The 20,648-nt window shown below is 52.1% G+C and overlaps 5 protein-coding genes, 1 long non-coding RNA gene and 1 pseudogene across 8 annotated transcripts; 3 read left to right on the forward strand and 4 right to left on the reverse strand.

The window, feature by feature from the left end:
• Positions 1–733: 733 nt before the first annotated feature.
• Positions 734–1,876, reverse strand: LOC125318267 (feather keratin 1). Its single transcript, XM_048288861.1, has 2 exons — positions 1,771–1,876; positions 734–1,472 (listed from the first exon to the last, which is right to left on the reverse strand). Exon 2 carries the CDS (start codon positions 1,450–1,452, stop codon positions 1,147–1,149), a length of 306 nt encoding a protein of 101 aa, XP_048144818.1. The 5' UTR covers positions 1,453–1,472; positions 1,771–1,876; the 3' UTR covers positions 734–1,146.
• A 2,065-nt stretch (positions 1,877–3,941) lies between these two features.
• LOC125318268 lies at positions 3,942–5,093 on the reverse strand (annotated as a pseudogene).
• Positions 5,094–6,949: 1,856 nt separating this feature from the next.
• Positions 6,950–8,147, reverse strand: LOC125318263 (feather keratin 1-like). Its single transcript, XM_048288857.1, has 2 exons — positions 7,994–8,147; positions 6,950–7,688 (listed from the first exon to the last, which is right to left on the reverse strand). Exons 1-2 carry the CDS (start codon positions 8,139–8,141, stop codon positions 7,363–7,365), a joined length of 474 nt encoding a protein of 157 aa, XP_048144814.1. The 5' UTR covers positions 8,142–8,147; the 3' UTR covers positions 6,950–7,362.
• Positions 8,148–8,944: 797 nt separating this feature from the next.
• Positions 8,945–10,154, forward strand: LOC125318264 (feather keratin 1-like). The gene is made up of 2 exons (XM_048288858.1): positions 8,945–9,112; positions 9,409–10,154. Exons 1-2 carry the CDS (start codon positions 8,965–8,967, stop codon positions 9,732–9,734), a joined length of 474 nt encoding a protein of 157 aa, XP_048144815.1. The 5' UTR covers positions 8,945–8,964; the 3' UTR covers positions 9,735–10,154.
• A 2,853-nt stretch (positions 10,155–13,007) lies between these two features.
• On the reverse strand, positions 13,008–18,519 carry LOC125318331. The gene is made up of 2 exons (XR_007200323.1): positions 18,443–18,519; positions 13,008–14,392 (listed from the first exon to the last, which is right to left on the reverse strand). It is a non-coding gene; the product is annotated as an uncharacterized LOC125318331 (long non-coding RNA).
• LOC125318276 (feather keratin 1-like) lies at positions 13,133–15,114 on the forward strand. 3 transcript variants are annotated; one of them, XM_048288874.1, is made up of 2 exons: positions 13,133–13,193; positions 14,349–15,114. In XM_048288874.1, exon 2 carries the CDS (start codon positions 14,364–14,366, stop codon positions 14,712–14,714), a length of 351 nt encoding a protein of 116 aa, XP_048144831.1. In that variant the 5' UTR covers positions 13,133–13,193; positions 14,349–14,363; the 3' UTR covers positions 14,715–15,114. The 3 variants fall into 3 exon arrangements, with proteins under 3 accessions (XP_048144831.1, XP_048144829.1, XP_048144830.1); XM_048288872.1 differs by lacking the exon at positions 13,133–13,193 and adding an exon at positions 13,973–14,005; XM_048288873.1 differs by lacking the exon at positions 13,133–13,193 and adding an exon at positions 14,036–14,120.
• On the forward strand, positions 17,168–19,074 carry LOC125318315 (feather keratin 1-like). The gene is made up of 2 exons (XM_048288913.1): positions 17,168–17,434; positions 18,394–19,074. The coding sequence occupies exon 2, from the start codon at positions 18,414–18,416 to the stop codon at positions 18,732–18,734; it is 321 nt and encodes a 106-aa protein (XP_048144870.1). The 5' UTR covers positions 17,168–17,434; positions 18,394–18,413; the 3' UTR covers positions 18,735–19,074.
• The last annotated feature ends 1,574 nt before the right edge of the window (positions 19,075–20,648 follow it).

The raw sequence follows: 20,648 nt of genomic DNA on the forward strand, positions 1-20,648 counted from the left end.
TGGAAATGAGAGAGGGATGGACGCACAGGGACCATGATCCCTCATCTGAAAGAGAGGTGCAGTGCCAGTGACATGGCCTGGGACTGTACCCAGGCCTAGAAGAGAGCAGGAAAAGCATCTGATCCCCCACCAGAACTGCCCTGTGGTCAGAGGCGTTAATTGCTGTGGAGTCATTCCGTGTGTGTCACTATGTCCTGAAGGAACGGGAGTCTGGAGCAGTCCTGCAGAAATCTGCTGGGCAGACTGTCCTCTTGAGCTTTTTCCAACATCCAGGATTCTGGGATTCCTCCCCATGAGGGACCCATCCTCAGTCCATTCCCACAGTGCCAATAGCAGGCAGAGGACTCTCATCTCTCTTTGCACAGCTGCCCTGGGTGCCATGTGTCACCTCAGGACCTTGGGTTGTCCCTATGCTCCAGGGTTTGGATGCTGTGCTGGGATGCAGGCAAGGAAAACAATCATTTGTAGGTGGAAATGCACAATAAAGGCTTTGGGAAGGTGCCTGTTAATCTGCACAGAAATACCATCTGGAAGGACAGTGTTTTGCATCATCAACTGGAACTCAGTGTCCAACCTCCCTCTTGACTCAAAAATCCCCTGGGGCATCTCCTGGGCACCCTGTGCACACTCACACAATGCCACACTCCCTCCAATCCCCTCCAGGGCATCCCATCCCCCATGGAGCAGCTTTAGCTGCACATCCCAAAATGGAAGGAACTCCAGGAGACTCCAGTTCCAATGCAGAGTCAACTTTATTGAGTGTAAAGACAGAAACAAAGCAGGGGGGTGGGCAGGGCCCGGGGCCAGGCTGCCCCAGCAGCAGGGACAGGCAGGCAGCCCTGGGCAGCAGTGGGACACACGTCTGCCTCCCACAGGCACGGGGACAACGGGAGCAGCAGGACCCCGCTGCGCTGGCTTGGGGCTGAGCCCCTGGGCCAGGAGAGCAGGGGACAACAGGGCCTCGGGAGGCGCAGAAGAAAGCAGGACAAGCAGAAGCCTCAGCTGGCCACGTTTCCCTCCCTCCTTGGCAGGAGGGCTCGAGGAGCCCCAAGGCCTCAGGAAACGCTGGCCAGCAGCTCCAGCCTCAGTCCAGCACCTGGCTTGGGGCTTCCTGGGGGAGGCACTCGCTGGACGTCCGGCCCGGCTCTAGCAGGGCAGGCACCTCCGGCCACAGTAGCGGCCACCAAGGCCAGAGAGCCCAGAGAGCCCAAAGCCCCCTGAGTTGATGGGCACTCCCTCCTCGCTCAGGATGCTGCCCACAGCAGCGGAGGTGGAGGATCCCACGGCAGTGTTCTGGGGGAAGGAGCTGAGGATGGGCCCGGGCAGAGTGACCACCACGGGCGAGGGCTGGATGACCACACGGGAGTCCTGGCACTGCCGGACGCAGGGCTCGTTGCAGCTGTTGGCCAGCGGGGTGGGGCCGCAGGGCCGGCACAGGTCGTAGCAGGACATGGCTGTGGCTGGAGGAGAGCCTGGAGAGAGGGCAGGGAAAGAACCAGGAGCAGAATGTGAGGCACAGCTGGAGATGCTTCTCTCAGGAGAAGGAGCAGAGACTGGGGAGGAGGGACAGGACACCCTGGATCCCAACGTGTTCCCTATAAAGAAATCCCAACACCTCCCAGTTCTCCCCAGTGAAGAACAAGGACAGCAGAGATGGTGGCAGAAAGATCCGGGCTCTCAGTTCTACACGGAGGGAAAGATTTGGTTGATACCCAAAGAAAAAGAGAACAAGAGAAAGAGAAGAGTGAAGCAAAGGCCCTCTCTACTCACCTGTTTCACCGAGGAGGAGAAGGCAGGAGAAGTGGATGAGGGATCCTGCAGTTGGAGTGGCTTTTATACTGTCCCGCACAGCCCCAGGCCCAGACGCGCCTTTGCCCATGGAACATGTTTACCAACAAGCTCATATTTTATGCAAAGCAACCCAATTAAGTAAACTGGAGGTTGTTTATGTTCCCTGCAACGCTGCCTTTTCATTTCCCTGTGCAGGACATGCCCATTCAGCCAAACTGGCTCCTTTCAAGTGACAGCATTAGAGACCAAAATGTTTTCGGGGTGTTTTTCAGCCAGAACCAGGCTGATGTTTCAGCCAGCTGGGTGGAGTGGTGCCGTATTTCCAGGTGATGTCAGCACCTTCCCCTCCCGAGGCAGCCTCTGAGCCTTTGGAGTAATAAATGCAGTTTTTTTCATTATAAACCTAGGATTAAAGGGCTGGCTTTGGTGGGGACTGGCCGTAGACGTTGCTCTCTGTGACTCCAAGGCCTTTTAAGCCTTCTTAGACATCATTTATTCATCAGAGAGACTGCATGGGTTGGTTTTGAACTTTTTTTGGGATCTCATATTGCCTTTAGAAGAAATTATCTCTTTTCTTCTGCCTTTCACCCCTTTCAGCGTTGCCTGGGGTTCTCCAATCAGCAGAACAAGAATGTTCCAGAAGGAAGGACGCTGCTTTCCCAACAACAAACATTAGTCAAGGTCGTTATCTTGCAGAAAACACTTCCTAATGAGAACCTCTGACTTCAAAACTGTTTCCTCTTCCATTCCTCACAGCCATCCCTCCACTTCTTTTCCCCCCCTGCCTCTGACCAAACCCTACACACGGTCCCAAACACTCGGGAATATTTCCAAGCAGGACAGAACCTTCACCGGGAGCACCTGAGGGCTGGCAGTGCCAGCAAACCCAGCCTGGGGAGCAGCAGGGGTCAGGATGTCCCCAGAGATGCCTGGCAAGGGAAGGATTCTGGGCTCTCAGCTGCATTTCCTGGGGCAAGACAGGAGTTGATGTCCCCAGGAGCAGTGACAGCCCTGCTCGGGCACCACCTGCATGACTGTGATACCCCTCATGGCAAAGGGGGCAAAACTCCTATTCCAGCGAGGCTGGAACTCCATCAGAGACTGGAAACTCTTTAATCCCAGAGCTCCAAGGCAGATTCCTCCTTCAGGAGGATGAAGGGGGCTCCCAGGTTGACAGGAGATGTTTCTCCAAACAAACACATTCAGAAGAAAACGCCAGGTGTGACTGAAACAGGGCAGATCTAAAAGCAAGATTTCCTTCAAAACACGCACCAGGTTTCCAGCCACGGCATTTCCACTTAAATGCCTTCCACAGGCAAAACATTAAAGGCACCAAAGGCATTTCCAGCCCTCTCTCCTTCTCCCTGACCCAGCCCTCCCCACTGAGGGTCTCCATAAAGCCTCATTCTCTCAGAGCAGGTCCTGGTGGGGGTTGCCTCCCTTCCCTGGTTTCATTTTGACCTTATTGCTGTCAGTGTCCCCTCCTGGCTCAGACAGGGATGGGAGGGCATTTCCACAGGGTCTCCCAGCACGTGAAGAGACAGGGAAACTTGAAAGGATCACTTTATTTCAGATGTTGAGTCCCAAAATAGGGCAGCAGAGCAGCCTTTGAGTGTCACAAGATGACTGCAGGGCCAGGTACAGCCCATTGCCCAGGGAGAAACGCTCCACAGAAAGCAGGAAAAGAAAATTGAACATTTAATGACTTTGACAGATGCACTGGCTGGCACATGTCCCTTCAACTCATTTGGACTCCCTCTGCATCCAGGCTTTGGAGGAAGGAAGGCAAAGGTCCAACTGCAGGTGGTAGAACACAACCATGGCCTTGGGCAGGTGGGTGGAACTTGCACAGAAACCATCAGGTCAGTGCTTTGACTCATCAGCTGGAAGTTGTCCAACCTCTGTCCTGGCTCACCTGTCCCCTGGGGCACCTCCTGGTCACCCTGTGCACACTCACACAAAGCCACACTCCCTCCACTGCCCCATGGCACTGCCAGTGACTGTGGCCCTTGGAGCTTCTCAACTCACCCAGGTGTGAGAAAGGTCCATCACTGGCCTTTAACCACCCAAACCCACCCAGGGCATCCTATCCCCCATGGAGCAGCTTTAGCTGCACATCCCAAAATGAAAGGAATTCCAGGAGACTCCAGTTCCAATGCAGAGTCAACTTTATTGAGTGTAAAGACAGAAACAAAGCAGGGGGGTGGGCAGGGCCCGGGGCCAGGCTGCCCCAGCAGCAGGGACAGGCAGGCAGCCCTGGGCAGCAGTGGGACACACGTCTGCCTCCCACAGGCACGGGGACAGCGGGAGCAGCAGGACCCCGCTGCGCTGGCTTGGGGCTGAGCCCCTGGGCCAGGAGAGCAGGGGACAACAGGGCCTCGGGAGGCGCAGAAGAAAGCAGGACAAGCAGAAGCCTCAGCTGGCCACGTTTCCCTCCCTCCTTGGCAGGAGGGCTCGAGGAGCCCCAAGGCCTCAGGAAACGCTGGCCAGCAGCTCCAGCCTCAGTCCAGCACCTGGCTTGGGGCTTCCTGGGGGAGGCACTCGCTGGACGTCCGGCCCGGCTCTAGCAGGGCAGGCACCTCCGGCCACAGTAGCGGCCACCAAGGCCAGAGAGCCCAGAGAGCCCAAAGCCCCCTGAGTTGATGGGGACACCAGACTCGCTCAGGATGCTGCCCACAGCAGCGGAGGTGGAGGATCCCACGGCGGTGTTCTGGGGGAAGGAGCTGAGGATGGGCCCGGGCAGGGTGACCACCACGGGGGACGGCTCGATGATGACCCGGGAGTCCTGGCACTGCCGGACGCAGGGCTCGTTGCAGCTGTTGGCCAGCGGGGTGGGGCCGCAGGGCCGGCACAGGTCGTAGCAGGACATGGCTGTGGCTGGAGGAGCACCTGGCAGAAGGCACAGGCAGGATGTGAGGCACAGCCTCAGCAGGAGAAAGAGCAGAGTCTGGGGAGGAGGGACAGGGAATCGGGAGGAAGGAAGGATCTGGAACCCATGCCCACAGTTTCCCTGCAAGGAGCCCAACGGCTTCTCCCCCCTCTTGCCAGTGAGCAGAGGTTGGGAGCAGGATCAAGGAGCAAAGGTCTCAGCAAAAGCTACACAGCACCAAGGCCAGAGTGGAAGGCAAAGAGAAGAAGGAGGAGGAGAAGAGGAAGGCAAAGGTGGTTGCAGCTCACCTGTTTCACCGAGCAGGAGAAGGCAGGAGAAGTGGATGAGGGCTCCTGCACTTGCTCTGCCTTTTATACTGTCCCACACAGCCCCGGGCCCACCGGCACCCTCTGCACATGGAATGTGTTTACCAAGCTCATCTTGCATGCAAAACATCCCAATTAGAGAAATGGGGACACTGCAACGCTGCTTTTTTCATTTCCCTGTGCAGGACATGCCCAGTCAGCCTGCCAGGCTCCTTTCAAGTGCCAGGATTAGAGACCAAAATGTGTCCGGGGGCAATGCCACGTCAGCAGGGATGGGTGATGCAGCCGCTGTTGGGGACTGTCCTATATCACCAGGTGACACCAGGCCCTTTGTCCTCCAGGGCCTCACTTTAGGGTTCTCAGAATGATTGGTGCATTTCTTCTGGCAGCCCTAAAATAACAAGCCAGGTTTTAAATTGCATTTTCTGTGACAGGAGTCACCTCATCCACTGCATAATCAAATATTCGACTCCATCAGAGCTGGCTGTAAACTTCCCTGTCACCCTGGGCACTCTAAGTTTGAAGAATCAGGAATTTCACATCCAGACAAATCCGTGTGCTCTTAGCCCTTCCATGCCTTGGTGGAGAGCCCTCAGCATCCTCCAGTCAACGGAAGGATGCTTGAAAAGCAGACAGAGTCCTCTCCAACACACCATAATTCTGCTCCCACCACCTCCACCCAGCACCAATTGTCCGTGTTGGGCCTTTCCCACTGTTCCTTCTCCATCCCCAAATCTCCAAAACCCTTCTTGGAGCCTGCACCCAAACTCAGTAGCAGGCAGTGGAAAAAGCCTGCAGAGCTCTCCAGGAGACATCAAAACACATCAGAAGGACTCATGGCCCGGGAATGTCATCAGGAAAACACTGCAGGCAAGCAGACAGCAAGATCACCGGTTCCTCTTCCCATCAGCTCAGCACTCAGACATGCAGGGTCCAGCTGGCCTGGCCTTGTCCCACAGTCAGCATCGAGGGGCTGCTCTTTAATGGCCTTTGAGCTCTCCATTCCCTGCCTTTCCTCCCTGGAATGGTCTTTGAGCCCCTCCATTCCCTGCCTTTCCTTCCTAGAATGGCCTTTGAGCCCCTCCATTCCCTGCCTTTCCTCCCTGGAATGGTCTTTGAGCCCCTCCATTCCCTGCCCTCCCTCCCTGGAATGGTCTTTGAGCCCCTCCATTCCCTGCCTTTCCTCCCTGGAATGGTCTTTGAGCCCCTCCATTCCCTGCCTTTCCTCCCTGGAATGGTCTTTGAGCCCCTCCATTCCCTGCTTTCCCTGGAATGGTCTTTGAGCCCCTCCGTTCTGCTCCAGGTAGAGCGAGGGTCACTTCTTGTGTTTGGACAACGCTCTCAGGCACAGGGTGGGATTTTGGGGTGTCTGTGCAGGGCCAGGAGCTGGATTTGATGATTTGTGGGTCCCTTCCAATCTGGGTATTCCACGATTCTGTTATTCCCTGAATGGCACGGACTGGAAGGTGTGGGAGGAAGCAGGAGGCACCTTGTCCTCTTCTGCACCACCAACCACTCGACAACCCAACACCTGAGCAATGTTTTCCCCTGCCCGATGTCATGAGCCACTGTGAACTCCCAAGCTGTGCCTGCATCTCTGCCAGCCCTGCTGACCACTGCAGAGGGGACAGGAGGGCATGGGGGATGGTGTGGTGGCAGGAGCGAAGGGTGACAAGTCCTTGGTATTCTGTCACATGCAGGACATGAGCCATGGAAGGTGTTCCAGGAAACATTTTTCTACTGAGCAGTGAAACACATCGACCAGGGAGGTTATGGAGTGTCCATCCTTGGACAGATTGAGAAGCCATTGGCACCTGGCTCAAGGTTGTCCGACCTGAGTTGAGGGTTGGGCCACATTACCTCTCTAAGTGTATTCCAACCCCAATAACTGTGATTTTGTGACTTCCCGTTTAGCAGCTTTAGCTGGGTATCCCAAAATGGAAGGAACTCCAGGAGACTCCAGTTCCAATGCAGAGTCAACTTTATTGAGTGTAAAGACAGAAACAAAGCAGGGGGGTGGGCAGGGCCCGGGGCCAGGCTGCCCCAGCAGCAGGGACAGGCAGGCAGCCCTGGGCAGCAGTGGGACACACGTCTGCCTCCCACAGGCACGGGGACAGCGGGAGCAGCAGGACCCTGCTGCGCTGGCTTGGGGCTGAGCCCCTGGGCCAGGAGAGCAGGGGACAACAGGGCCTCGGGAGGCGCAGAAGAAAGCAGGACAAGCAGAAGCCTCAGCTGGCCACGTTTCCCTCCCTCCTTGGCAGGAGGGCTCGAGGAGCCCCAAGGCCTCAGGAAACGCTGGCCAGCAGCTCCAGCCTCAGTCCAGCACCTGGCTTGGGGCTTCCTGGGGGAGGCACTCGCTGGACGTCCGGCCCGGCTCTAGCAGGGCAGGCACCTCCGGCCACAGTAGCGGCCACCAAGGCCAGAGAGCCCAGAGAGCCCAACGCCCCCTGAGTTAATGGGGACACCGGACTCGCTCAGGATGCTGCCCACAGCAGCGGAGGTGGAGGATCCCACGGCGGTGTTCTGGGGGAAGGAGCTGAGGATGGGCCCGGGCAGAGTGACCACCACGGGCGAGGGCTGGATGACCACACGGGAGTCCTGGCACTGCCGGACGCAGGGCTCGTTGCAGCTGTTGGCCAGCGGGGTGGGGCCGCAGGGCCGGCACAGGTCGTAGCAGGACATGGCTGTGGCTGGAGGAGAGCCTGGAGAGAGGGCAGGGAAAGAACCAGGAGCAGAATGTGAGGCACAGCTGGAGATGCTGCTGGGCAGAAGGAAACACAGGCTGGGGAGAAGGGACAGCCTGGATAGGAAGATAGAAAGGACAAGGAATTGAAATCCCCAATAGGGCCCTACAAACACAGACAAGGCCTTCTCCCACCTCCCTCCAGGGTGGCAAAGAGAATGGAGATGATCACCAACTGTCCCAGCAAAACATAACTGAGGCAAAGCCTCAGTGGAAGCCAGAAGAGACAGAGGAAAGAAAATAGAAGCTGAGGAAGGCACTCACCTGTTTCACCGAGCAGGAGAAGGCAGGAGAAGTGGATGAGGGATCCTGCGCTTGCTCTGCCTTTTATACTGTCCTGCTCCACCCTGGGCCCAGGGACAGCCTTTGCACAGGGAATGTGTTTACCAAGCTCATCTTGCATGCAAAACATCCCAATTACAAAAATTAGTGGTTTTATTTTTGCCCTGCAACGCTGCCTTTTCCTTTCCCTGTGCAGGACGTGCCCAGTCAGCTTCCCAGCCTCCTTTCAAGTGCCAGGATTAGAGGCCTAAACATTTCCAGGGAAAATGATCTGTCAGCAGGGATGGGTGATGCAGCCAGGGCTGAGAAGTGTCCCACTGACCATCCGGTGCCAGTCCCTGGCCCTTCAGGGCATGACTTTCAGGTGCAGAGGCAGACCCATGGATATTGGCACCATGGGACGGGACTGAGGATGGTCCCTCATCTGAAGGGATCCCTGAAGCATTAGATTGGAAAAGATCTCCCAGACCATCGCGTCCAACCTGTGCTTGATCCCCACTTTGTCACCCAGCTCAGAACACTGAGTGCCACGTCCAGCTTTTCCTCGGACACCTCCAGGAACTGGGACTCCAGACCTCCCTGGGCAGCCCCTTCCAAGGCCAGAGCAGCAGTGCCCAGCCTGGAGAGGTGATGCCTCATTCAGGGTGAGGGATGGAGCCGACCCTCGAAGGGAGATGACCAGGCTGGAGCCTCAGGGCCCTGAGGAGTCTGGCCCCATTAGCAGGAAACACTTTAAAGTCATGCCCTGGAGGGCCAGGGTTGGAATTATTTGGGGTGTTGGACGCTCCTCAGCACTGGCTGCATCACCCATCCCTGCTGACGTGGCATTGCCCCCAGACACATTTTGGTCTCTAATCCTGGCACTTGAAAGGAGCCTGGCAGGCTGACTGGGCATGTCCTGCAGAGGGAAATGAAAAAAGCAGCGTTGCAGTGTCCCCATTTCTCTAATTGGGATGTTTTGCATGCAAGATGAGCTTGGTAAACACATTCCATGTGCAGAGGGTGCCGGTGGGCCCGGGGCTGTGTGGGACAGTATAAAAGGCAGAGCAAGTGCAGGAGCCCTCATCCACTTCTCCTGCCTTCTCCTGCTTGGTGAAACAGGTGAGTAGGAAGGGTCTTTGCCTCACTCTTCTCTTTCTCTTCTGGCCTTGCTACAGCTTTTAGTGAGATTCTTGCTCTTTGATTGTTCCTGAGTCCTGGCTCCAGGTAACCTCCATGGGAGGTGGGAGAAGGTCTTGGCCTTTGCTGGGAACACTTTGGGGCTGGGGCTGTTGAATTCCTCCCTTCCTTCCTATCCAGGCTGTCCCTTCTCCCCAGCCTGTGTTTCCTCCTGCCCAGCAGCATCTCCAGCTGTGCCTCACATTCTGCTCCTGGTTCTTTCCCTGCCCTCTCTCCAGGCTCTCCTCCAGCCACAGCCATGTCCTGCTACGACCTGTGCCGGCCCTGCGGCCCCACCCCGCTGGCCAACAGCTGCAACGAGCCCTGCGTCCGGCAGTGCCAGGACTCCCGTGTGGTCATCCAGCCCTCGCCCGTGGTGGTCACCCTGCCCGGGCCCATCCTCAGCTCCTTCCCCCAGAACACCGCCGTGGGATCCTCCACCTCCGCTGCTGTGGGCAGCATCCTGAGCGAGGAGGGAGTGCCCATCAACTCAGGGGGCGTTGGGCTCTCTGGGCTCTCTGGCCTTGGTGGCCGCTACTGTGGCCGGAGGTGCCTGCCCTGCTAGAGCCGGGCCGGAGGTCCAGCGAGTGCCTCCCCCAGGAAGCCCCAAGCCAAGTTTCCCATGGAGCTGCTGGCCAGCGTTTCCTGAGGCCTTGGGGCCCCTCGAGCCCTCCTGGCAAGGAGGGAGGGAAGGGAGGTGCTGTCTGGACTCGTGGCCAGCCTGTCTCAGCCTTGAAAATCCTGCTTTTGAAGAGTTTCCTTGTCTCTGTGATTTTGCATTTCACCCTGACGTGGTTTAATGCTGTAATTGCCAACACTGAGTGGAGGGGTTTTACTCAGGAATTAAGGAAAGGTGGAGTCTTGCTTGCTGTCTCTCAGCTGGAACGGTTTCAGTGGCTTCTTTTCCCTTCATAAATATATATTTTCCTTTTGTTTTTGCTGAATGCTACTTGACTTTTTATCATTAAACTGATGTTGCATCTGATTTTGAGTTGCATTGTGGTTTTTCCCTCCTTTTTACCTCCCCTTGGGGCAGAATTATGTGAAAATCTGTGCAAGGATTTCGCAGAGGAAAATGTGAATCCAAAAGTCATCACAACCCACCTGATAAAGATAATTTCCTCATTGTTTATACTCTTGAGAAGCACTGAACAGGTTCACAAATATATTTCTCTTTTTAGGATTTTTTTCCCTGATTCTTTAACCCCACCTCTGTGTGTCCCTTTTTTGGTAACTTTGAAACTCCTGCGAATCTGAATGTGAATATTAATATGGCAGAAGCAACACTTGCCATTGTGGCAACCAAAAGACATCTAAGAATAATAAAATTGTAAAATAAATTCTATTTGAAAATTAAATTATCCTAGAGCTGAGATATAAATATTTGAGGAGCTCAGGGCAAGGCATTTGGGTTCAGCATGGAGCCAGCCCAAATGTCCACAGAACAGGGAAAATAGGTGGGGTTCTTCTTCTCAAATGTTTCACACTTACGTTTAAAGTTTATTGAGAATGATCTACTTGCGAATTTACAAATTTGGGGGGAGCAGAGTTTAGCAAAAAGATCACATAGAATCCTAAACATCCTCATTGGAAGGGACCCTCAAGGATCATCTAATCCAGCTCCAGGTCCTGCACAGACCCATAAGAATCCCAAAATGCCCCTGGCAGCGCTGTCCAAACGCTCCTGGAGCTCTGGCAGCCCTGGGGCCATTCCCATTCCCCGGGGAGCCTGGGCAGTGCCCCACCACCCTCTGGGGGAAGAATTTTCCACAAATATCCAGCACCAAACTCCCTGGCAGAGCTCCAGCCATTCCCGGGCTCCTCTCCTTGGTCACCCAGGGCAGAGATTGGAGCTGCCCCTCCACTGGGTCCCCTTTTAGTCTGTGGCTTGAGGCAGCAGAACCAAACAATGAAAGATGGCCAAGGAAAACGTCCCAGACTGAGAAGAGTCTGGGCTTGAAAAGAGGTGGGTGAGTTTTCCAAACAAATAATTGGAGGGGCTGGAAAGCCTCCACGAGCCCTGCTGGCGAGACTGGCGGGATGAGTTATTCTCCGGGATCCGGGAGGAATCGTCGAGTGCTCCCCCAGGGACATCAAAGGGTGGCTTCGTTCTGCGTGGCAGGAAGGCGCCGTCCCGTGACGCAAATGGACATGGAGCTCAAGGGGTGGAGGAGTGGAATTTGGGAGAATGAAGAGTCTGGGTAAGGGGAAATAAACCCCGAAATTTCCCCTTGCTGATCTAAAGGGAAAAAAGGGAGCCACGTCCTGGAGCCTTCCCAGCCCAGCATTGCAGGGGGTTGTGCAGGATGTTGATGTTTTTATTAAATGGAGGTGCTCATTAATATTTCGGGTAGAATTTTATACCTTTATGGGTCTTCTCCATCTCCTGGAGAGACAATTCCTAAAGAATGTGGAGATGATTTGGGAGCCACGCCCCCTTTGGATGTTCAGGTGGAGAAATGGGTGCAATAACTCCACAGAGATATTTATGAATTTATCAGGTTATTGAAGCATATTTGTTTTGCATTAATTAGTTCCCACGCATATTTTTGCAGGTGGAACCTTTTCTTGATAAAGAAATTGTCCTGCTTTTGTTTTCCAGTCTAGGTTTAGGCTGGCATTGCATGAGAAGCATCATCCACCCATTAAAAATTCTTTCATCTTCCCAATTTATGGGTACCTTTAATTTCTGGTACTTTTATACCAGCTCTAATAATGTCAACGTGAAATTACTCCAAGCACAGTCTAATAAAGAAAATTTTTTTCCAGCTCCTCAGCAATTTGTTCGCTTGTGGCTGCCTTGGGATCCAAGAGCAAATCCAAGAGGTGCCAAAACTCTTTGTGTGCCATTCCCAGCCTGACCCAGTTACAAACAATTGTCAGTTAAAATGTTCACATCTCCAAAAAAACTCTGAGGACCTTTCCAAGCCTGGAGAAGAGAAGCTTTGGGGTGACCTAATTGTGGCCTTCCAGGACCTGAAGGAGCCAACAAGAAACGTGAGGAGAGAATTTTCAAGGGGCTGGAGTGACAGGACAGGGGAGAAAGGGGTAAAACTGAAAGAGGAGAAATTTAGGTTGGGTATAGGGGAGGAATTCTTTTCCATGGGGGTGGTGAGGCCCTGGCAGAGGTGATTCCATGGATTTCCCATCCTTGGAAGTGCCCAAGGCCAGGCTGGATGGGGCTTGGAGCAACCTGGGATAGGGGAAGGTGCCCCTGCCCGTGGATTGGAACAGGATGAGCTTAAAGATCCCTTCCCACCCAAACCATTCCATGATTCTGATCAATATTTGTGAGCTGATACAGAAGGGCTTTATAGGTTCCCTTTCTAAAAGAACTGATAAGTCAGGATTAAATGTCCCTTTGCTCTTGCAGCTGTGCCTCAGACTCTGTTACCCAAATTTAACACAATAAAACCATCTCCATTTGATGTGATAAAGTGAGAATTCATCTCTGAATTCCACAATTCTGGCGCTTCCTCCCTGAGTTCTGTGGGATTTCAGGAGTGGACGTGCTCTTTTGGCAGGGCTTTCCCCAACCCCAGAACTGAGATTGCTCTGACGCTCGGCTGGAGGCAGAGCCTGGTCAGTGGAGACAGGAATTTATTAAGGATTTACACTCATACCCTTAATAAAAGGACACCTTGGAATGATGAATTATGTATTATAGACATTCTTGGTATTTTTCTTTATGACTAAAGTCAAACATACACCAGAGTCTAGGTTTTGTTGTGACTGAAAGGTGGCCCTGAAATAAATTTGGTCCCTAATTCCCGAGATGAGAGAAACCTGCGGGACGGAATCTGTCTGTCAGAAGATAAGGAAATAAAAACAAGGTAAATAAGCACCCAGGAAAAGACATTTAATCAGGTGGAACATTTGACATTCAGGACATACTCGCTGGGAATTAATTCCAGCTACAAAGGCTGTCTGTGGTCCCCAGGCCATCAGGGCTGAAGTATAAAAACCAACTCGACCCAACTCCTTCCCACCACTTCTCTTCCCTCTTTCCTCTTTTGTGAGCAAGGTTAGTTCAAATCCACTTCTCTTTCTCTGTTTGCTGAGTTCTTGCCTTTTAATAATCTGGCTTTTCCCCCACAGTGTTCTGCTGGTTGCTGGATTCGTTGGGGGGAGATTTTTTCTGTTTAAGAAGTTGGGGTTTGCTGTTGGAATTGTGGAATTTCAGGAGTCCTGACTTGGTTATAGAGATCCTTGAATTGGTGATAGAAATTTATTCAAACGTGGGATTTCAGACAAGTTAAGTGGTGTAGAAAATATTGGAAATAATAAAGATTAACAAATTGAATGAGTGGAACGATGGCGCAAGGGGTTGGAACTCTGGGGTCTTTAAAGGTCCCTTTCAACTCCAACTATTTATTAAAACAGAAAATCCAGGAGCTCAGTTATATTTTCAGCAGCATTTTATATCTTTGAGGGTCTTTTCCATCCTGGAATGCCAGCTGGGTCACCAAGTGCGGAAATTTTGTTCCAGAATGCAATGACATCTCCTGGAATGTTGAGAAATGGGATGAGGGATTGTGGGGATAAAGGGAAAGAAGGGGAAAACCAGAGCAGAGCTGAGCACCCACCAGACTGTGACGGGTGTAGGAATCAGAATTTTGTTTTCATTGCCGTGGTGGGACCAGACCCAGGGAGCGTGCAGGGGATTCCTGCCTTTTCTCACATCCGTGGACGAGTTGTCTGGGAAAGATTTCAAAGACCTCCTCTTCAAGGCTGCTTAATGACATTGAAATTTGTACCTCTTTGTAGGCAAAGTTGGAGCCTTGAAATGAAGTCTCCCTTTCATTTTTCCAGCTGCCCATGGAACTCTCTCCACAGGTACATTTGTGGTTGGGTTTTACTCCTAATTGCTGCTCCTACAACGCTCTGGGTGCACGGAGCTGGATCTCTCCAGACATGCAATCGAAATCCTACAATTAAATTAATGATACAGGTTTGTTTCTTTTGTTCTGCTGCCAGCTCTTCCCTGGATCCGCGACAGCACAGAGGATGCTTCAGCCTCTGTCTCCTTGTAACATATTTAAGGGTTTGGTTTCCTTCTCAGCTCCTGGTTCAGCTCCTTAAAGGCTCCTTAGAAAGTTGTTGTCCTGATAACTCAACTGAGTAAATGTAGGTGCAACACGACTCCCACCTCGCACTCAGGTGTGGTCCTGTATTCCAGACCTCATCCCGAGCCATGTCCTGCTACGACCGATGTCCCTCCACCTCCTGCGGCCCCACCCCGCTGGCCAACAGCTGCAATGAGCCCTGCGTCCGGCAGTGCCAGGACTCCACCGTGGTCATCCAGCCCTCGCCCGTGGTGGTCACCCTGCCTGGGCCCATCCTCAGCTCCTTCCCCCAGAACACCACTGTGGGATCCTCAGCGTCCGCGGCCGTCGGGAGCGCTCTGAGTGCCGGGGGGGTCCCCATCTCCTCGGGCAGCTCCTTGGGGCTTGGGGGCTTTGGCTACCCCGGGCTGGGCAGTGGCTACAGCCGGCCCTACCGGCGCTACAACCCCTCCCGCAGCGGCTTCTACGGGCCCTGCTAAGGCGGGAGGGAAAGCGGGAGAAAAAGACCAGGAATGCTGAATCCCACCCCGTCCCTGGAGCACGACTGAGCTCAGGATTTGCAAAAGCGATGTCAGATCCCTGCAGCTCCACCTGAACGGAGTCAGTCAGCCCCTGGAATGAGGCCACTACTCCTGGTTTACTCCTTTATGTTTCTAATCCATTTTGTAGCTCTGCTGCTCGGTGTATTTGGTACTACCGGGTATAAAAGTTTAAATTTAGGAAGTAGGTGGGGCTTGCTTCTCAGGGTGCATTGGAAGAAGAGCTCTGCCTGTGGAACACGTCCCCCTGAACCGAGCCTTTCCCCCCACACTGACCCCTGGTGCTTTGCAGGGCTTTAATCCTCTCGTTGGGATTAATAAAGTGATGCTTTTATTGTAACTCCAGTCTCCTGCTGGTTTTTTCCTTCCCCTCCTGTTTTCCTTTGAAACTTTCTCAGGGTGAAATTTATCACTGAGTAGATCATCAATAGTCTGAGGGAGTTGGGAATGTTGGGAATGTTCAGCCTGGAGTGTGGAGAGCTCAGAGCACGTGCAGGATATGATTTAGATTTGCCACAGCCTCTGAAGGCACTAAACCAGTCGATTTTGAGGAAAAAATGTAGAAATTCTCATGTTGGGAAGGTTTGGGTCATTCCAATAACTCCAGTTATATAAATAATGTCTGCAGCATGTTGTCCCCAGGAGTTAAATTGCTCCCAGGAGTTAAATTGCTCATGGTTTATGTACCAGCCTGGCATCAGATGAAAAACCTCCCTCAAAGCTTCTTTCATCTCCAGGACCTGGGGTTCATTTCAATCCTTTGTTCCATCACACCCAGGACTCCGGAGTCAACACAAGGCTACAAATTTCAATTCATGCAGTAATTTGTCAACTCTTTGGTGCCTCTCCTGTCCTGGGAGCTCCGTGTTGTCACACAGAGATTTTAATTGAGGGTGGAGAGGGTGCAACTCCATTGCCGATCCATGAACGGGAGTTGGTGTGTCCTGGTTCCCCCTCCAAAGGCTCCCAAGTTCTTGGATGAACTCCGGGTGTTAATTACAGAACTGGCAGAGTATCATTGCCAGGCTACTAATGAGGCTTTTTCCAAAATGTGATCTCCCCTCCAAGAGCAGCAGTTTCTGTGCCTGGAGGGAAGGATGAGGAGGAGGAAGCATTCCTGGCTTATCTCAGTTTTACGGATGAAAGGGACACGTGAATTTTTCTTGGGAGTGATTCCTACTAGAAGGAATGAATTTTTTAAAATATCTAAAAAGATTACAGGATGTTGGATCGTAGAGATTTTGAGGAAAGGGAGGAGACAGACTCTCCTTTTAGAGAAAAACCTTTTGTAGAAAGGACTCTAATAGAAAAGAAGAGAATTTCCTCGTGGAGAGTTAAAGGGTTTTAGAAGACATGAAGATTTGGGCTTATTTTTTTCTAAAGATAAATTACAGAAAGGTTTAACAAAATAATTAAAGTTTCTGAAGGCGTTTACCTTGACTTAGGTGAAGTCCTTTGAGTGCTCCTGACTCACACACTTTGATTGAAGTCCTTACCCAGGGGATGTGGGCGCTGAGATCTCGCATCCCTTGAACCTCGGGGAGCCAAAACTTTGCATATTTGAGCCATTAGCGAGAAGTGCTGGGAACTTTGAAGTCCTTTGTTCCTCTGAAGGCCGAGCCCAGTCTTTGTACAAAGCCTCTTCGTTTGGAGTTAATTCCTATCTTTTGCTGAGTGCTCCCGATCCCAGCTTTTTGCATCCTTTCCGTGCAGGATTTTCCAGCAGGGACAAATCAAGCCATGATAAATGGGATGAAGAGCCGGGTGCAGATTCTCCTGACGCTGTCGTTTGGTTCAGACACAATACAGCCTCTAAACCCCAAAATTTGAATTAATCTCAAACATCCACCTTCACATTTAATTTGTTGTGAAAATTGCCTGCACATCCTGGCGACTTCCCGGGATTTCGGGCAGGAGTGGTGGTGACTCAGGCATGGAAATGATATTAAAATTCGTGTTTGGGTAAAGAAATGCATGTTTGTGGGTGCTTGGAATGGCTGAGTCCATAAAAAGTGGGAGAGCTGTGGCTTGGCCCAAGCAATTTCAGAACGTGTTTTGTTGCTCAGCAATTCTGGGTTTCATTTTCTTCCAGCTTTGCAGTCCTCAGGGAAAAATGCTGCTCCTCTCAGCCGTGTGTTTGTGTGGGAAGTGGGAAATTTGGGAATATCCACTCTGCATCTTGTGGTAAAGCTTGGAACGAAACACTGAGGCTCCACCTCAGAAAAAGAAAGGGATTATTCACCTAAAGGAGTGAAGTCTTGAATGAGGGCTAAACATCACAACACGCCCCTGAAGCAGTGTCTTAATGACTAAAACCAACCCTAAAACGTCCGCTGGCCTCAGGACTCGACTTAATTAATGCTGCCCTTTACCCGAGTCGCCACAGCCTCCCAAGCAATTAATTGGGAGCACAGGAATGAAGATGAAAGCTTCGGAATGGGAATGTAATAAGGGGAGCAGGAAAAGGGAGCAATCCCAAGGGGAGATTTCGAAACAAACAACAACAGGAGCCGATCAGTTTGGGGGGGATTTTTGCATGCAAAAGGATGGATCATTAAGGAATTCCATGCATAGGAGATGGCTCGGGATCACGGTATAAAAGCCTATAGGACAGAAGCCTTTTCCATCCACTTCTCCTGCCTCGTTCACCCCGGGAACAGGTGAGTCTGAACTTCCCTGGTGCCTTTTTAAATGCTAAAGTGCCACTTTGATGGCTGCTTTTATTGTATTTTTTTGCTGTTGGGTGTTCTTAGTCCTTTATAAATATTTCTAGGTTGGTTTTTGTTGGTTTTTTTTTTTTACCTCGAAGGGAAATTAGAAAGGTTTCTTTCTACCAAAAAGAAAGGCTTTATTTACCCGTGAAGCAGAGGGTGACAGGACAGGGAGGGTGCTGGGAATGTTGTCTCTCCAAACAAGCAGCTTTATCCTGCAGCAACATCTGCTCCAGGAACTCAAACCCACCTGGATTTCCAGGCTGGTGATGGATTTAAAAGCCCAGTTTTATGGCAATCAGCAGCTGCTCTGAATAGAAATCCTAAATAAATACTCCAAGCATCCTTTTCCAGCCTCCAAACACTCCAGTTCCTGGGAGGGCAGGGTGTCACCAGCCCCTTTTCCAGCTGGGGTGGCTTAAAACTGACCCTGGAGGAAGCTGGCAGCAGGAAAACCTGGATCAGCATCCTGCCTGCCTCTTAGTTTGGAGGGATATAAACAATCCTTTCCCAAAAGAGGAGGATTTGGGTCAGGTTTAAGCTTCCTGGGACCCTGCAAGCGCTCAAGAGTCTGCAGGGAGGCAGGGAATGTTTAATCACTGCTCCTGGAGGCAGTAAAAAAGGGCAAAAATGAGTTTAATGCCTTGTCCAGGGGGAAACAAAGCCCAAATCCTGGGAAAGGATGCTCAGGGGGAGCAGAGGGAAGGAGAATGCCGGCAATAATCCACATCCAGCCCCAAATCAAGGCTTTTCATGGCCAGCAGGGGATGGTGGGGGGTTTGACCTGATGAGTGACGACCTCTCCCCCCACCTTCTGTGTGTGCTTGGCTCTCTCTCACCCTCCTGGATGAATTCTAGAAAATTGCTCCAGCTTTGAAATCGGGTTTGATTTCTTCCCTGCGTTCCAGACCGCCTTCCATCCCAAGAAATGTCCTCCTACGATTTGTGTTGTCCCACCTCCTGCGGCCCCACCCCGCTGGCCAACAGCTGCAACGAGCCCTGCGTCCGGCAGTGCCAGGACTCCACCTACGTGATCCAACCCCCGCCCGTGGTGGTCACCCTGCCCGGGCCCATCCTCAGCTCCTTCCCCCAGAACACCGCCGTGGGATCCTCGGCGTCCGCGGCCATCGGGAGCACCCTCAACTCCGAGGGCGTCCCCATCAACTCGGGGAGTTCCTCGGGATTTGGGGGCTTTGGGTACAGCCGGCCCTCCCGCCGCTACAGCTCGCGCTTGGGGGAGCCGTGCTAAGGGAAAAGCGGGATAAAGCAGCCCGGAATGCTGGAGCATGACCCGATGCAGGACTGAGCTTCTGCTCCAGATGTGATGGGAGACGGCCACAGCTCCGCCTGAGCTGTGGGAGCTCCTCAATCCAGGCCTTTGCTTGTCTTATTCTTTGATATTTCATATTTCTGATGAAGTATTTTTATTTCCTGTCGCTTTGTTGTCTCAGTCCACGGCAGCTCCGAGAGAAGAATCCCAGGATGAAAAGCCGTAAGAGTTCTTGTTGAATCCTAGAAATATTTACTTACACTTTGTACTTTTTTATTCTGCTGTTTTGCTCTCATTAAAGTCCCAAAGTTGCATCACACTCCAAGTCTCCTGCTGTTTATTGGAAAAACTTGGAAAACTTTTAGCAAAAAGCTCATTTTCCGCAAAATTTTCTTATTGTTCCTCTGTTTTATACAGTGAAAGGGGGCAGCAGAGGTTGCAGGAATTCAGCCTAGAGAAGAGAAGCTTTGGGGTGGCCTAATTGTGACCTTCCAGGACCTGAGGGTCCTGGAAAAAACATGGAGAGGGAGGGCAAGGGCAGGGAGTTACAGGACAAGGGGGGATGGGTTTGGAATGACAGGGAGGGCATTTAGATGGGATATTGGGGAGGAATTCTTCCCTGTGAGGGCGGTGAGGCCCTGGCACAGGTGATTCCATGGATTCCCCATCCCTGGCAGTGCCCAAGGCCAGGTTGGAGAGGTCTTGGAGCAAACTGGGATAGTGGAAGGTGTACCTGCCCACGGTCCAGATGATCTTTAATGACCCTTCCATGATTCCATGATCTCCAGAGTTCAAGGACAGGCTGAATTTTCACCTGAAATCCTTCCTCATTTTCCTGGGATGGAAAAGTGTTCCAGGAATCTGTCAGTCATGGCTTTGCAGCTCCGAACAAGCCGGCCACAATCTTTTCCTTCCGGAATGAGTGAAGGAAAGAAAGTCAGGGACCTGGGATGTGATTGCAGCAAAAGGCAGGTGAGGGGTAAACCATGGAAAAGAAAAATGCCTTGTGCACAGGGTTTATCCCGAATATTCCTGGCAAATCCTGGCTCCGAGTGGACGGATTAGAATCCCACATCCACCAGCCTTGGTGGCACCAAACGTTGGTCTGCAAGGAAGGTGGAGCTGACACCCAGGGCAGCGCTAATTGCACTCATCCAATTTGAAACATAATTAAAATCTGCATTTGAAAGCTCACGCAAACAGGTCTGAAAAAGAAACAAAACCCTCCCGTTCTGGGTGTGTTGTTTTGCAGAGCTTCTGGTGAGTAAATAATTTCTCCCCTCGAGTGTGAATTAATTTTTGGGCTTGTTTTCTGCTGTTCCCAGCAGAATTCCAGCCGGGAATTCCACACTACCCCAGCTCCTTGCAGGAATCCTCTGCAGATCCATCCAGGAGTGAGTGACATTTATTTCTGGACAAAACCAGAAGTCGTAAATCCATCCAGGAGTGAGTGACATTTATTTCTGGACAAAACCAGAAGTCGTAACAGAAATTGTATATTTGCCACAGGAAGATGCCAAAGTAAACCTCGAGCCTGAATGATTTGACATAGTTCGTGACAGAATTTGAATAAAATTAACAACTAAATGAGCTCCAGTCAGGTGTGAACCTGGAGGATTTCAGATCTCCCTGTGCCTTCAGGGGGGCTGTTTGAGGAGGGGTGAAATCCCAGGCTCTGCCTACCCCAAAAACCATCTCAGATCACACGTCCACAGCTTCATCTGCCTGGGATGGGTGGCAAATTCCAGCCAGGAACAAGGGGTGCCTTCGATAACCCAAAATTCCAGACAGACACGGCCAGAGGGGCTGAGTGAAACGCCTTAAACCACAGGAACATCTTGAGGTTTGAACAATTCCCCATCCAGGGTGATCTGGGCAGGTTGGAGAGGTCGG

The sequence above is a fragment of the Corvus hawaiiensis genome, chromosome 29 (assembly GCF_020740725.1).
Source record: "Corvus hawaiiensis isolate bCorHaw1 chromosome 29, bCorHaw1.pri.cur, whole genome shotgun sequence".
Classification (NCBI taxonomy): Eukaryota; Metazoa; Chordata; class Aves; order Passeriformes; family Corvidae; genus Corvus; species Corvus hawaiiensis.

Coding starts and splice junctions, on each gene's coding strand:
- LOC125318264 (XM_048288858.1), top strand. CDS start 8,965: ATGTTTTGCATGCAAGATGAGCTTGGTAAACACATTCCATGTGCAGAG. Junction 9,113..9,408: donor TCTCCTGCTTGGTGAAACAG/GTGAGTAGGAAG, acceptor CCCTCTCTCCAG/GCTCTCCTCCAGCCACAGCC.
- LOC125318263 (XM_048288857.1), bottom strand. CDS start 8,141: ATGTTTTGCATGCAAGATGAGCTTGGTAAACACATTCCCTGTGCAAAG. Junction 7,689..7,993: donor TCTCCTGCTCGGTGAAACAG/GTGAGTGCCTTC, acceptor CCCTCTCTCCAG/GCTCTCCTCCAGCCACAGCC.
- LOC125318315 (XM_048288913.1), top strand. CDS start 18,414: ATGTCCTCCTACGATTTGTGTTGTCCCACCTCCTGCGGCCCCACCCCG.
- LOC125318267 (XM_048288861.1), bottom strand. CDS start 1,452: ATGTCCTGCTACGACCTGTGCCGGCCCTGCGGCCCCACCCCGCTGGCC.